Source organism: Mustelus asterias, chromosome 25 (assembly GCF_964213995.1).
Source record: "Mustelus asterias chromosome 25, sMusAst1.hap1.1, whole genome shotgun sequence".
Lineage (NCBI taxonomy): Eukaryota > Metazoa > Chordata > Chondrichthyes > Carcharhiniformes > Triakidae > Mustelus > Mustelus asterias.
The window spans coordinates 46084860-46100975 of record NC_135825.1 but is presented as its reverse complement, the minus strand read 5'-3'; the positions used below and the strand labels follow the sequence as shown (position 1 = coordinate 46100975).

Genomic DNA, 16116 nt, shown 5'->3' with positions numbered 1-16116 from the left:
ATTTGCCAATAGGAAGGACTAAAAATGTAACAGCCAAGCATCATAGTGAGTCAAGTGCATGCAACAGCGAAATGAGCATGTGGTAACCTAGGCACTCCACCCACTTGCACCTGCAACCACCACCTGCCCCACCTGTGACAGTGACTATAGATCACACATTGGATTCCTCAGATACCCGAGAACTTAAGTGTAAGTGTGGGAGCGAGTTATCCTCGACTGCTAGGGACTTCCTAAAAAGAAGATTGAAGGCAGGAAAGTCCCCAGGGCCTGATGGCTTATATCCTATGATGTTAAAGGAAGTGGTGTTGAAGATAGTGGATCCATTTAGTGGATCCACTGCTGTTTAAGAAGGGAGGGAGGCAGCAGACGGAAATTATAGGCCGGTTAGCCTGACTTTGGTCATTGGTAAGATTTTAGAGTCCATTATTAAAGATGAGATTGCAAAATACTTGGAAGTGCATGATAAAGTAGGACTGAGTCCGCATGGCTCTGTCAAGGGGAGGTCATGTCTGACAAATCTGTTAGAGTTCTTTTGAGGAGGTAACAAGGAGGTTAGATAAAGGAGAACCAGTGGATGTGATTTATTTAGATTTCCAGAAGGCCTTTGACAAGGTGCCGCATAGGAGACTGTCAAATAAATACCCATGGTATTAAGGGTAAGATCCTGACATGGATAGAGGATTGGCTGACTGGCAGAAGGCAGAGAGTGGGAATAAAGGGGTCTTTTTCAGGATGGCAGCTGGTGACTGGGGTGTGCCTCAGGGGTCAGTGCTGGGACCAAAACTTTTCACAATATACATTAACAATTTGGAGGAAGGAACTGAAGGCACGGTTGCTAAGTTTGTTGATGATACAAAGGTATGTAGAGGGACAGGTAGTATTGAGGAAGCAGGGGGGCTGCAGAAGGACTTGGACAGGTTAGGAGAGTGGGCAAAGAAGTGGCAGCTGGAATACAATGTGGTAAAGTGTGAAGTTATGCACTTTGGAAGGAGGAATGGAGGCATAGACTATTTTCTAAATGGGAAAATGCTTAGGAAATCAGATATACAAAAGGACTGGGAAGTTGTTGTTCAAGATTCACTTAAGGTTAATGTGCAGGTTCAGTCGGCAGTTAGAAAGGCAAATACAATGTTAGCATTCATAAGAACATAAGAAATAGGAGCAGGAGTAGGCCATCTAGCCCCTCGAGCCTGCCCCGCCATTCAATAAGATCATGGCTGATCTGACGTGGATCAGTACCATTTACCCGCCTGATCCCCATAACCCTTAATTCCCTTACCGATCAGGAATCCATCCATCCGCGCTTTAAACATATTCAGCGAGGTAGCCTCCACCACCTCAGTGGGCAGAGAATTCCAGAGATTCACCACCCTCTGGGAGAAGAAGTTCCTCCTCAACTCTGTCTTAAACCGACCCCCCTTTATTTTGAGGCTGTGTCCTCTAGTTTTAACTTCCTTACTAAGTGGAAAGAATCTCTCCGCCTCCACCCTATCCAGCCCCCGCATTATCTTATAAGTCTCCATAAGATCCCCCCTCATCCTTCTAAACTCCAACGAGTACAAACCCAATCTCCTCAGCCTCTCCTCATAATCCAAACCCCTCATCTCCGGTATCAACCTGGTGAACCTTCTCTGCACTCCCTCCAATGCCAATATATCCTTCCTCATATAAGGGGACCAATACTGCACACAGTATTCCAGCTGCGGCTTCACCAATGCCCTGTACAGGTGCATCAAGACATCCCTGCTTTTATATTCTATCCCCCTCGCAATATAGGCCAACATCCCATTTGCCTTCTTGATCACCTGTTGTACCTGCAGACTGGGCTTTTGCGTCTCATGCACAAGGACCCCCAGGTCCCTTTGCACGGTAGCATGTTTTAATTTGTTTCCATTGAGATAGTAATCCCATTTGTTATTATTTCCTCCAAAGTGTATAACCTCGCATTTCTCAACGTTATACTCCATTTGCCATATCCTCGCCCACTCACTCAGCCTGTCCAAATCTCTCTGCAGATCTTCTCCGTCCTCCACACGATTCACTTTTCCACTTATCTTTGTGTCGTCTGCAAACTTCGTTACCCTACACTCCGTCCCCTCCTCCAGATCATCTATATAAATGGTAAACAGTTGCGGCCCGAGTACCGATCCCTGCGGCACGCCACTAGTTACCTTCCTCCAACCGGAAAAACACCCATTTATTCCGACTCTTTGTTTCCTGTCGGATAGCCAGTCCCCAATCCACTTTAACACACTACCCCCAACTCCGTGTGCCCTAATCTTCTTCAGCAGCCTTTTATGGGGCACCTTATCAAACGCCTTTTGGAAATCATTCATGTCGAGAGGGCTAGAATACAAGAGCAGGGATGTACTTCTGAGGTTATATAAGGCTCTGGTCAGACCTCATTTGGAGTATTGTGAGCAGTTTTGGGCCCCATATCTAAGGAAGGATGTGCTGGCCTTGGAAAGGGTCCAGAGGAGGTTCACCAGAATGATCCCTGGAATGAAGAGCTTGTCGTATGAGGAACAGTTGAGGACTCTGGGTCTGCACTCGGAGTTTAGAAGGATGAGGGGGGATCTTATTGAAACTTACAGGATACTGCGAGGCCTGGATCGAGTGGACATGAAGAGAATGTTTCCACTAGTAGGAAAAACTAGAACCAGAGGGCACGACCTCAGGCTAAAGGGACGATCCTTTAAAACAGAGATGAAGAGGAATTTCTTCAACCAGAGCGTGGTGAATCTGTGGAACTCTTTGCTGCAGAAGGCTGTGGAGGCCAGGTCATTGAATATGTTTAAGACAGAAATAGATAGGTTCTTGATTAATAAGGGGATCAGGGGTAATGGGGATGAGAAAAATATCAGCCATGATTGAATGGCGGACCAGACTCGATGGGCCGAGTGGCCTAATTCTGCTCCTATGTCTTTTGGTCTTATGGTCTCATTGGTTACAATATTCCAAAATTCCCTGGATAAGGGAACGGTTCCAATGGATTGGAAAAATGCTAATAAGACCCTTATTCAAAAAGGGAGGGAGCCAAAATATAGTAAACTGTAGGTCAATTACTTTAACATTGTGGTTGGGAAATCGTTAGAATCCTTTATAAAGGAAGTAGGAAGTAATAACAGTACATTTAGAAAGTCAAAATGCAATCCATCAGAGTCAGCATGTCTTTATGAAGGGTAAATCATGTCTGACCAATTTGCTTGAGTTCTTTGAAGCTGTAACAAGCAAGACGGTAATGGTGATCCTGAAGATGTAGTATACCTGGATTTCCAGAAGGCATTTGATAAGGTGCCACACAAAAGGTTAGTTAATATGGAATTAGCGGTCATTTATTAGCTTAGTTAGAGGATTGGTTAGCCAACAGAAAGCAGAGAGTCAGGATAACTGGGTCTTTATTGGGTTGGCAAGATGTAACTAGTGGGGTGCCAGAGGCTTTGGTCCTCGGGTCCCAATTATATTAATGATTTGGATGCACGGAAAATAGGTACTATAGCCAAATTCGCATATGACACTAACATAGGTGGGATAGTAAGTTGCAAAAATTAAATAAGAAATTTACAAATGGATATCGATAGGTTAAGTACATGTGGCAAAATTTGGAGTTCACCGTGGTTAAGTGTGTGGTTATTCATTTTGGTAGGAAAAATACAAAGGCAAATTATTATCTAAATGGAGAGAAACTTCAAAGTGCTTTGGTGCAGAGGGGTCTGGGTGTCCTCAAGCATGAATCACAGAAAACTATTATACAGGCATAGCAGGTAATAAGGAGGGCAAATAGAATCTTGGCATTTATTGCTAAAGGAATAAAATATAGAAGTAGTGAAGTGTTGCTGCTACTGTACAAAGCATTAATGAGACCACACTTAGAATATAGTATACAAGTTTGGTTCTCTTACTTGAGGAGGGATGTAGCTGCATTGGAAGTGGTTAAGAGGAGGTTCATGTGGTAAACCACTGTTATGTCCTGATGACTGGACACGCCCCTACCGGTGCTGCCTGAGGCTCCTCCCCTGTTCACTGGGGTATAAAGGTAGCTGCTCCTCCCCTTCGCCTCATTCTGATCCGGTCCCTTGGTTAGAGTTACTGTAAGAGTTAGTTCACATTTGTAGTTAATAAAAGCCTGTTGTTCCAGATTCCGTCTCTGGGTATTGATAGTGCATCAGTTCACTAGATTGATTCCAGAGATGAGGGGTTTGTCTTACGAATAGGGATTGGGCAGTTTAGTCCTATACTCCCTAGAGTTCAGAAGAATGAGAGGAAGTCTAGTTGAGGTGTACAAGATGATAAGGGAGACTGACAAAGTAGATGTGGAGAGGTTGTTTCCTCTTGTAGGGCTACCAAGAAGAAGAGGTCATAGTTTTAGGATAAGGGGTGGCAGATTTAAAACAGAGATGAGAAATTTCTTTTGTCAAAGGATCATGAGTCTAGAATTCATTGCCACAGAGCATGCTGGATGCTAGGACATTGAGTAAATTTAAGGAAGAAGAAGACAGATTTATAGTTAGTAAGAGTTTGAAGGGCTGTGGTGAACAGGCAGGTAAGTGGAGTTGAGGCCGAGATGAGATCAGCTGTGATTGTATTAAATAGCGGAGCAGGCTTGAGAGACTAAATTGCCTACTCTTGCTCCTCATCCTTTTGATTCTCATGGTAAGAGCCAATTACATACACATATAGTTTAAGAGCAATAAGCAAAATATTTGTGACATCGGCATTTTCTACTGCAGAAGGCTGTGGAAGCCAAGTCACTGAATGTATTTAAGAAAGAGATAGAGGCCGGAATTTTATCAACTCACCAGTCACGGGAATTGGAGTGGGTGAGGGGTGGACAATGGAAAGATCCGTTGATCTCAGGTGGGATTTTACGGTTTTGGGAAAAGTAAGGCTGTAAAATCCCATCCAGGTTGTTTTTAGATTTTAATTGTATCAAGGGGTATGGAGAGAAAGTGGGAATATTGCATTGAGATTAAGGATCAGCCATAATCACATTGAATGGTGGAACAGGCTTGAAGAGCCGAATGGTCTACTCTTGCTCCTAGTTTCTATGTTTGTATGTAAGCATTCAAAGAACTATTTCAGTTTTTGCATTGGATAAAATAAGATGTGGCAGTCAAATTACTAGAAACTGTAATTTTTGAATGGCTTTGCTTTTATTGCTGATGGAAAAACCACTGTATCTGGTACCTTTTGAAATCCCACCAAAAAGGTGTCTTTTACTTTATTTTCTCCTGGAATGTTCAACATTCATGTTACAATTGATTCACTTCCTTGAATAATTTCATTAGAATACTGCCAGAAACATGGGGTTATAGTTTTGACTTTATTGGTTGGTTAATCAGCATCATCTAGTCAGAGGTCAGAAAGAAGGTACATGCAGCACTGATATGACTAGTAAGACTTCTCTCCCATTCATTTCAATGGAGAAAAAATATAGGGTAGGATTCTCTGACTTCACCTGCAGCTGGGATTCTCTGGTCCCGCTGCAGTGAATGGTGATTTGGCTGGGGCGTGAACAGCCGGAGAATTCCGGCCATAGTAGGTAATAATCGGGACATGCAAACTTCCAACCAGATTTTATTTTCCATGCCATCCCCAGGCAATCTTTAATACCTAGGCTGAAAGATGAAACCAACCCCCATGTACTTTCACATTTGTAGTTAAATTACAGTATGCCAGGTTGGTTGTTCACATTTTTATTGTTCTGTAGATCGACCCTATATAAAGAATAAAGAACATGTAGAAAAGCTACAGGAGCCTCTTTTGGAGATTTTATACAAGTACTCCAAGATCCATCATCCAGCGAGTCCACAGCGCTTTGCTCGGCTGTTAGGTCGCCTTACTCAACTTAGAACGCTTAACCACAACCATTCAGAGGTATTGATGTCATGGAAGATGAAGGATCAGAAACTCACGCCCTTGCTCTGTGAAATTTGGGATGTACAGTGAAGGATTATCACAGAATTTGATAGGTGTTTTTGGACCAGTCTGTTCCACTGCAAACCAGACTCTTTTTTGTAATGCAAAACCACAAAAATCATTGATGTAAGATTTCACTTTAATTTTCATCAGTCAGCAGCTACTATGTCAAACTATGTGGAAGGCAAAATCTAGTTATTGAATATAACAAGTCTAGTTATTACAGTAACTGAGGCTCTTGCTTTTATATGTAACTTTTGTTTACTATACTGACCAACACCTCTTATTTGGTTTGTCACCAATTGCTTTGCCATTATATTTTTACTTTGTAAAGCATTTTTCTCAATCAGTGTAAGACTGGCCTGCCAGTAATTAAGACAGTTTGTAATTCACATTTCTGAAACAAGACCAAGAGTTTGCTGGGAAAGTTTAAGCTGAGCACCAGCTGAAAAAGCAATCTTTTGGATAGTCACATCCCCAAATGTGCCTAATTTCCCAAATAATCTGTTCTTAATTTTGACATGAATTTACATTAAATACTACAAAATGTTGCAATAACTATATTAAATTACAAAATCACCAAAATTCATTTAAAATTATTTTAACAAATCTGAATGAAGAAAGTGCAGCATTCCTTCAAATGCTAGAAATGAAGAATATTCAATAAACTATTATGCTATACATTGTTTGTGAATTTTAATTGAAAACAATGGGCTTTAATAGAAGTTATTAGGAGTGAGAAGCTTTAGAGGCTTTCACCTGGAGCAAATAAAAAAATGATATTTTAAAGAAAATATTAAAATGATATCTATATGCTGTAAGACAAACTAAGCGAAAACCTGGACATGACACCACTAGGGAGTTTTAATTGTCACTAGTTTCTAATACTTTCTGATAAGTTTAAATCTATATTTAAGATCTGTGTTGTGACACCCTTCATGGGTAACCCATGTTATATGTAATATCAAAACTCAATTTGTAAATATTAGCTAAATACACAAAATTACAAGTATGTGATAGACACTGATCCTATGTACATGTCTGTGATTACCTGACAGCTTAAAACTCTCTCACATTGTCATGATAGAGCAATATTTGGTGGAATGTGTATACACTGAATAAAATCAGCTATTATATAATTCATATATATCACTGAATATTCTGACTCAAAGTCATCACCTCAGTTTAACATGACTGATAATAGGATCTCTCTAGATGGGGAAATCACAGATACAAACTAGCATCACTCCATGCACAAAGCACTGGACTATGAACATATTTGATTGTTAATTATTGAAAAATAATGGCTGGAAGGTTCAGAAGCAAATGCATGTTGCCTCATATATTTAGCAAACTGGTATGGTTTTGTTGTGTGGTAGGGTGCAACTTCCTACCAATTTCTTCTGTCAATCATAATATAGCACAAGTGCTAAGTAAAGTGGAATTGGTCCCTACACAAAGGCTGTCAAGGCAAGCTATTCTGTTTTAACTCAAGGCAGCTGACTAAACAGCAAGACTAAGAAGACATGGAAGCAAATTCCTTATTCAGATATTGGAGTGTAACGCAGAGCAGTATTGAATTAAAATGAAAGAAAGGAATGAGAAAGATCAAACAGCACATCAAATCTCAACCCTTTTGAATCCACCCATATCTTGCTTCTCGGACTCATATCCCAGTACATTAAAATTACTTTACTGTTTTTATCCTACTTGATAGGTTATTTCTAATGTTTAATACTCCTTGAGAAATTGTCTCATATATATTACTGGGTACAATTGAATAGTCAGCTCAAATTAATCAACTGTTCATGTGTAAAATATTATTTAAGTAAGAAGGAAAGCAGAGAGGAATTGAAAGAATGGTCAAGCTATTTTGGATTTGGTAATACATAATGATGCAGGTTTATTAAACAATCTCAGAGTAAAAGATCCCCTAGGGAACAGTGATCATAACATAGCAGAATTTAGTATTCAGTTTGAGAGTGAGAAACTTGGGTCAGAAACAACTGTGTTACGCTTAAATAAGGGTAATTATAATGGAATGAGGGCCGAGTTAGCTGGTGTGGCCTGGGAAAGGAGTTTAGCAGAAAGAAAGTTGATCAGTAATGGCAAACGTTTATAAAAATAGTTCTTGACTCACAACAAAGATATATCCCAGTGAGAAAGAAGGATTCTAGGAAGGGGATTAATCAAGCATGGTTAAACAAGGAAGTTATAGATAGTATTAAACTTAAAGAAAAAAACATATAATGTGGCAAACATTAGTGGTAAGCCAGAGGATTGGAAAAGTTTTAAAACCAACAAAAGATGACCAAACATAGAAAAGAGGGAGAGGGTAAATTAGTAAGTGATATAAAAATGGACAACAGGAGCTTCTTTAAATATATAAAAATGAAGAGAGAGGTCAAAATGAACATAGGACCCTTAGAGAATGAGACTGGAAAAATAATAAATCGCAGAGGAGTTAAACAAATACTTTGTGTCAGTCTTCATGGTGGGAGATACTAATAACAATTCCAAATATACTAAATAATCAATAAAAAGGGGGCGGGAGGAAATAAATACAGTAACTATTATGAGAGAAAAAGTACTAGGAAAACTGATAGGGTTAAAGACCAATGAATCCCCTGGGTCTGATGGGTTGCATCCATGTTATGAAAGGGAGTAGCTACAATGATAGAATTCTTCCAAGAATCCTTAAATTCTGGAAAAGTCCCAGAGGATTGGAAAATTGCTAATAAAACAACATTATTCAAAAAGAGAGCGAGACAAAAACAGATAATTATCGGCTAGGTAGCTTACCTTCTGTCATTGGTAAAATGTTAGAGACCATTATAAAGCATATAATAGAAGAGCATTTAGAAATATATAATATAATCAAGCAGAGTCAGCTACATGAAGGGGAAATCATGCCTGAAAAATTTATTAGAATTCTTTGAATTGGTAATGCGCAGGATAGATAGTAGATGTAATATACTTGGATTTCCAAATAATGTTTGAAAAGGTACTGCACAAAAGGCTACTTAATAAGATAAGCTCCCATGGTATTGGGAGTAGTATATTAGCATGGATGGGGGATTTGTTAACTAATAAAAGACAGAATGTTGGGATAAGAGGGGTATTTTCAAGATGGCAGCCTGTAACTAGTGGACTCCCATAGGGCTTGGCAGATGAAACATAATGTAGGAAAATGTGAAGTCATGCATTTTTGCAGGAAGAATAGAGGAGCTATTATTTAAATGGAGAAAAACTTAATCTAACTATAACACAGATGGATTTGGCGGTTCTCATGCATAAATCACAAAAAAACTAGCATGAAAGTTCAGCAAGTAATTGGGCAAGCAAAAGGAATGTCGGCCTTTATTTCAAAGGGAATGGAGTATAAGAATAGGGAAGTCTTGCTACCATACAAGGCACCAGTTAGACCACACCTTAAATACCGTGAACAGTTTTGGTCCCCTTATCTAGGGAAAAATATACTGGCATTGGAGGCAGTCCAGAGAAAGCTCACTAGGTTAATCCCAGGTATGGAGGGATTTTCTTATGAGGAGAGGTTAATTGAGTTGGGCTGTACTCATTGGAGTTAAGAAGAATGAGAGGCAACCTTATTGAGACACATAGGATTCTAAGGGGGCTTGGCAGGGTAGATGCTAAGAGGTAGTTTCCCCTTGTGGAAGAGTCTGGGACCAGAGGGCATAATCTCAGAGTAAGAAGTCTCCCATTTAAGACAGGGATGAAGAAGAATTTCTTCTTTCAGAGGGTAGTGAATTTGTGGAGTTCTTTACCGCAGAGGGCTATAGAGGCTGGATCTTTAAGTATGTTCAATGCTGTGATAGCTTTTTAATCTAGGGGAATCAAGGATAATGGGGATAAGGCGGGAGAGTAGAGTTGAGGATTATCATATTCAATCAGTCATGACCTCATTGAATGACGGAGAAGACTCAATGGGCTGAATGGCCGACTTCTGCTCCTATGTGTTATGGTCTCATTAATGATGAGTGAAGCATTATGAAGATAAAGCATTGTGACATAAAAAAGGCATTCTTACCTATGCATCCTTCACAGGTTAGTGCATTATAGTGATATCCTGAAGCTTTGTCCCCATGCACAGCTCCTCTTTAAATGCTTCCAAATTCCTCTACGTAAATGCTGGATCTGTTTCTGGCTGGAGCAGAGATATTTTTTATAAGGTTAGATACTGCAGAGAATTCAGAGTCAGTGATCTCTTGGATCATTTGATTGCCTACATGAGTTGGGGAAGAATATCCCAGATTATTTCCTCCCAAAATTGGCTTGGGTTTTATCAAATTGTTTATTTCTCCCAGGAAGTTGCATGGCTTAATGGAGTGGACCATACTCCCTTTGTAAAACACAAGGTATCACAATAGTGTGAAATAGGAACATTACTGGTCCATCATTGTTAATGTCACCTAACTTGTTAATACCTATAAGACAGAGGTTCTCAGACTGTGGGTGATGACCTCAAGACAAGCAATTGGACTCATGAGCATTCTGTCCTCCACAGCAGGAATGATGAATGGAGCAGAGATTCAGATGGGAGAATCCAGGCATTGGTTCTGAGGCCATTTGACATGTGCATGCACAATTTCTTTCTTGCCTTGGTTTGATGGGCATAGCCTAAATAAATCAGTTTTGAGGTGCATGGGAAGATGCTGTGGACAGGGCAGTAGCACCTCTCTCAGCCTTCTTCATCATCATTTACATTCCCTTTCCTTTGTCCTATTACAGCCACCACCCCCCACCCCCCAACCCTCACAGTATCAATCTTTTCTGATTTTCTTTACTCTTAGCTCTGACGAAGGATCATCCAGACTTGAAACGTTGGCACTATTCTCTATGTGCAGATGCTGTCAGACCTGCTGAGATTTTCTCGCATTTTCTGTTTTTGTTTCAGTTTTGAGGTCTGATCACTGCCAGTGATAGAGCCCGCAAAATAATAGGTTAAAAAACATGTTTCTGCATGTTTTCCAACTCCTCCACTGTTCTCACAGCTCTCCCCAATCCCTCTTGCAACTCTCCCCACTGCCCGCCCCGTTCACAGATTAATCCTCCCGCGGTTACAACTCAAGCCCCCTAACAAATCTCCCCACCTCACTCTATAGCTCTATCTCCCCCATTATAGATACACCAGCAATGCCCCACCCACTGCTCCCCAATGTCAGTGTGCTTACTCCAGGGTCAAGTCAATTGTCAAACTTCAAGATGAGGTCACAGTGTGAAAATGTTTGGAAGTATTGCTTTAAGATCTCAGTCTTATTGGCAGTTAACTTGTTGGGTGAGCTTTATGAAGGACTTTTCTTTCTCCAAAGCTGAACCCTCAGGCTTCTGCATCTGAAAGCCCCTGCCATGCACTAATGAAATCTTCTTACATAGGCATATCAGGGAGGCAGCCCAGGCAGTCCACCAGCCAGGTCCTAAAAGCTCCAACACCAGCCCAGATAATTTCTCCGATATTGACATAGAAGATCCACACAACTTTCACCCATACCCTTTATCAGCACAGAGACACATCTTGGTGGGCCCTAGTTTTAGAGAGGCCTCAGGATCACAAACTGGTAAGCACCTCACTATTTCTGATACACAGCAGGTGGAGGCAGGGATGTCCAAGGGTTCCTGCACTTGGAGGATTGTTGGAGGCCAGGAATTTGCTGAGTCCCAGTCAGATGATGTGCCAAAGACTCGTCATGCCTCAGTTGCTGGAGCTCCAAAGGCAAAGTAGAGAGGGATGTCAGCTACACTCCTCCAATTGAAAAGCAGAATTGAGTCCTACCACATTCTATTTGAGGAGAAAGTGCCAACACTCTGACACAACAAGGTCAACACAGCGAGGGTAACAGCCGCAGTGGAGACTTTGGTACAAGACTTCTGTCCTGCAGGATATGCAATTCATGTTACAGGCACTTCTGGGCATCCACAAGTGACATTGCTGGCGAACAGCGGAGCTTCTTGAACTCACTCTAGCTGCCCCTCTATTCCAAGGAGGAAACCAGGGGCCTTGGGGGCCTCTCCGTCGCTCCTCCGATAGCAGTTGACCTCACTGGTGCATCATTTTTTGAGAGCTGCCATCCCGAAGTTACTTTCTTGGAAGCTCGAGCTGTCACTCTGGTCATTGTCACAGGATTCAACCTCAGACTGTGGGAAGTCTACTGGGGCTTACATCACCAATGCAGGAGCTAACCGTTTCTCCTATAGAGAGGAGGAGCAGCTGATTCACAGCCTGGGGCCATCCATCCAGGTGACACCGGGAGTGTCCAGCCTGACTGATTCCCCTCTTCTTGTGACTGCTTCAGCTCCAGCTCCACAGGCCAGGGAAAGTGGTGCTGCCACACAGCAGGACCCCAAAAACAGGCTGAGGCCCTCCAGGTCTTGACCCGCCAAAGGACACCTGCCAAGGTAATCACGGACAACAGGGCATGGTAGATAGCAGGCTGTCACTACTTCCACTGTTGATTCTGGGGAACAGTAAGATGTTGAAGGATTAGAAAGATTTGGATGGTCTAGTTGCACAACATGGGCATGTGTGTTAGATACTTGTAGATAGTGTCCACCTCTGTAAATAAATTCTCACTTATTTCTCACTTATGCACCCTTTCTATGGCTCCTGGCTGTGATAAGATGTTTTCTTGTAGTGCCAGCCAGAAAATGTGATTCCTGTGCCAGAGAAAGACAGGGTGCTCAGTCCAGAGCTTCCTCCATCACTTTCTGCAAGGTTGCTAGCACATTGTGGCATCCCCTCATAGTGATTGGACACATCAGTCATGACTGTTTCTTGTAGGGAATGTGGCAGTCTCCCACAATATACAGGGCTCCTGTCACTCATCACAGTCACTGTCAATGCATGCTCTTTGCACACATAGCCCTGCCCCCATATTCTGTTAGCTTTAGCTTCTGATGACATAGGGCCTGATTTTACTATCAAGTTGCGCCCGTTTCAGGCGCAAAAACTTGGTAAAGTCGGGTGTGAGGCGAGTAGTGTGATCCACACCTGTTCCCCCTTTACCAATCGCTGAAAATGGCCGCCATCTGGACCGCGCCCAAAACGGGCACGTTGTCAATTTAAATGCATTGACATGCATTTAAATTGACTTAATGAGCTGCACTTAATGGCCAAACTTACCAGCACTTCCCCCTTTACCACCGCGTTTGCCCGTCCAGATTCGGCGCGAAAACGACATGGTCCACAATGGTCTGATTCAGGTGATTCAGCTTCTGAGGAGGCAAGTTCAGAACTTCCGGTGGCTCTCTGACTCAGATTGGTGGTGGGGTGGGAAGGGAGGTGGGTCAGATCACTCTCTGATGGGGGGAAGGGAAGTGGGTCAGATGACTCTCTGGTGGGGGGAGAGAGGGAGGTGGGTCAGATGGTGGGCGGATAGGGGGTGTCCATTGCCACTCTGCGTGCGATCGGTGAGGGGAAAGGGGGGACAGGGGGCCGCAATCGGTCTGGGTAGCGGAGGGGTGGTGGGGTAAGGGGGTCAGTTATGCTGTGGGGGTGGGGCAATATCGGTGGGGGCCAAGGGGGAGGCATTATCCGGCCTGGAAGCGCTGTGGCAAGGGAGCATTTTTCTATTTCTTTTTACTGCGCATGTGCAGTATCGAATTGGAGCTGCAGGATTTCGGGCGCGATAAGCTTGTGCAGCGAGATTCGGAATCACTGATTTTTTTTCAGGCAGAGTGCGTATGGGGGCGCCTGAGAATGGGTCTAAAAGTCGGATCTGAAACACTCCCAGATTCAGCACTTAGAATCAAAATGGCAAAATCAGGCCCATAGAGTCATAGAGGTTTACAGCATGGAAACAGGCCCTTCGGCCCAACTTGTCCATGCTGCCCAGTTTTAACATTAAATTAGTCCCAATTGCCTGCATTTGGCCCATACCCCTCTATACCAATCTTACCCATATAACTGTCCAAATGGTTTTTAAAAGACAAAATTGTACCCGCCTCTACTACTACCTCTGGCAGCTCGTTCCAGACACTCACCACTCACTGTGTGAAAAAATTGCCCCTCTAGATCCTTTTGTATCTCTTCCCTCTCACCTTAAACCTATGCCCTCTAGTTTTCGACTCTCCTACCTTTGGGAAACTATGTTGACCACCAATTTATCTATGCTCTTCATTATTTTGTGACCTCTATAAAATCATGCCGAACCCTCCTACGCTCCAGGGAGCAAAGTCCCAGTCTATCCAGCCTCTCCTTATAACTCAAATCATCAAGTCCCGATAGCATCCTAGTAAATCTTTTCTGCACTCTTTCTAGTTTAACAATATCCTTTCTATAATAGGATGACCAGAACTGTACACAGTATTCCAAGTGTGACCTCTTCTACAACTTCAGCAAGATGTCCCCAACTCTTGTATTCAATGTTCTGATCAATGAAACCAAGCATGCTGAATGTCTTCTTGACCACCCTCTCCACTTGTGCCTCCACTTTCAAGGAGCTATGAACCTATGAACCTGGATCTCTTTGTTCTATAACTCTCCCTAACGCCCAACCATTAACTGAGGAAGTCCTGTCCTGGTTCAATCTACCAAAATGCATCACCTTGCATTTATCTAAATTAAACTCCATCTGCCATTCATCAGCCCACTGGCCCAATTCATAGAATCCTTTCAGTGCAGAAGGAGGCCACTTGACCTATTGAGCCTGCACCGACAACAATCCCACCCTATCCCTGTAATCCCATGTATTTACCCTGCTAAGCCGCCTCACACTAAGGGGCAATTTATCATGGCTAATCAACCTAATCTGCATATCTTTGGACTGTTAGAAAAAACTGGAGTACCCAGAGAAAACTCACACAGACACGGGGAGAACGTGCAAAATCCACACAGGCAGTCACTCAAGATCAGAATTGAACCCGGGTCCCTGGCACTGTGAGGCAGCAGTGCTAACCACTGTGCCACTGTGACGCCCAAATTGATCAAGATCCTGTTGCAATCCTAGATAACCTTCTTCACTGTCTATTATGTCACCAATCTTGGTGTCATCTGCAAACTTACTAACCATGCCCACTAAATTCTCATCCAAATCATTAATATAAATGACAAATAACAGTGGATCCAGCACCGATCCGTGAGGCACATTGCTGGTTACAGGTCTCCAGTTTGAAAAACAACCCTCTACAACCACCCGCTGTCTTCTGTCATCAAGCCAATTTTGTATCCAATTGGCTACCTCACCCTGAATCCCATGAGATTGAACCTTATGCAACAACCTACCATGCGGTACTTTTTCAAAGGCCTTGCTAAAGTTCATGTAGACAACGTGGACTGCATTGCCCTCATCATAAGGTTCAATCTCATGGGATCCATGGTGAGGTAGCCAATAACAGGAACTCAGGAAAATTACAATTACCAGAGAAGTGGTACTGGGTAAATTTTTGAAGCCGCGGGCTGACAAGTGCCCGGATCCTGATGGATTTCATCCTTCATCAAAATGGGTGGCATGGTGGCGCAGTGCTTCACAGTGCTAGGGATCCGGGTTCAATTCTGGCCTTGGGTGACTGTGTGGAGTTTGTATATTCTCCCTGTGTCTGCATGGGTTTCCTTCAGGTGTCCTGGTTTCCTCCCACACTCCAAAGATGTTTGGGTTAGGTTGGTTGGCCATGCTAAATTTCCCCTTAGTATTCTGAGATATGTAGATTAGGGAGTTAGGGGGATTAGGTTAAGGGGATTAGCAAGGTAAATACATGGGGTTATGGGGATAGGGCCTGGGTAAGATGTTCTGTCAGAGAATCAGTGCAGACTCGATGGGCTGAAGGCCCACCTTCTGCACTGTAGGGATTCTATTATTCTCGAGTCTTGAAAGAAGTGGCTAGTGAGATAGTTGATGCATTGCTTTTAATTTTCCAAAACTCCCTAGATTTGGGGAAGGTCCCATTAAATTGGAAGATAGCAAATGTAACTCCATGATTCAAAAAGGGAGGGAAACAGAAAGTGGGAAACTACAGACCAGTTAGCTCATCTGTCATAGGGAAAATGTTAGGGCACTTGAATAAATTCAAGAAATTCAAACGGAGTCAACATGGTTTTGTGGAAGGGAAATCATGTTTGACCAACTTATTGGAGCTCTTTGAGGAAGTAACATGTGTTGTGGATAAAGGGGAACTGATGGATGTACTGTACTTAGATCTCCAGAAGGAAAAGTACAAAATCAAAGGTTATTGAGGAAAATTAAA

The 16116-nt window shown here is 42.5% G+C and overlaps 1 protein-coding gene across 3 annotated transcripts in view; it reads left to right on the top strand.

Annotated features, from left to right (window-relative positions):
* The window catches only part of LOC144479150 (bile acid receptor-like), a 199419-nt gene extending 192375 nt beyond the window's left edge, over positions 1–7044 (top strand). For all 3 annotated transcript variants that reach the window (XM_078197701.1, XM_078197700.1, XM_078197702.1), the window contains one exon: positions 5711–7044. In XM_078197701.1, coding sequence (XP_078053827.1) covers positions 5711–5949 — 239 coding nt within the window. In that variant the 3' untranslated portion in view covers positions 5950–7044. The remainder of the gene's footprint in view (positions 1–5710) is intronic.
* The last annotated feature ends 9072 nt before the right edge of the window (positions 7045–16116 follow it).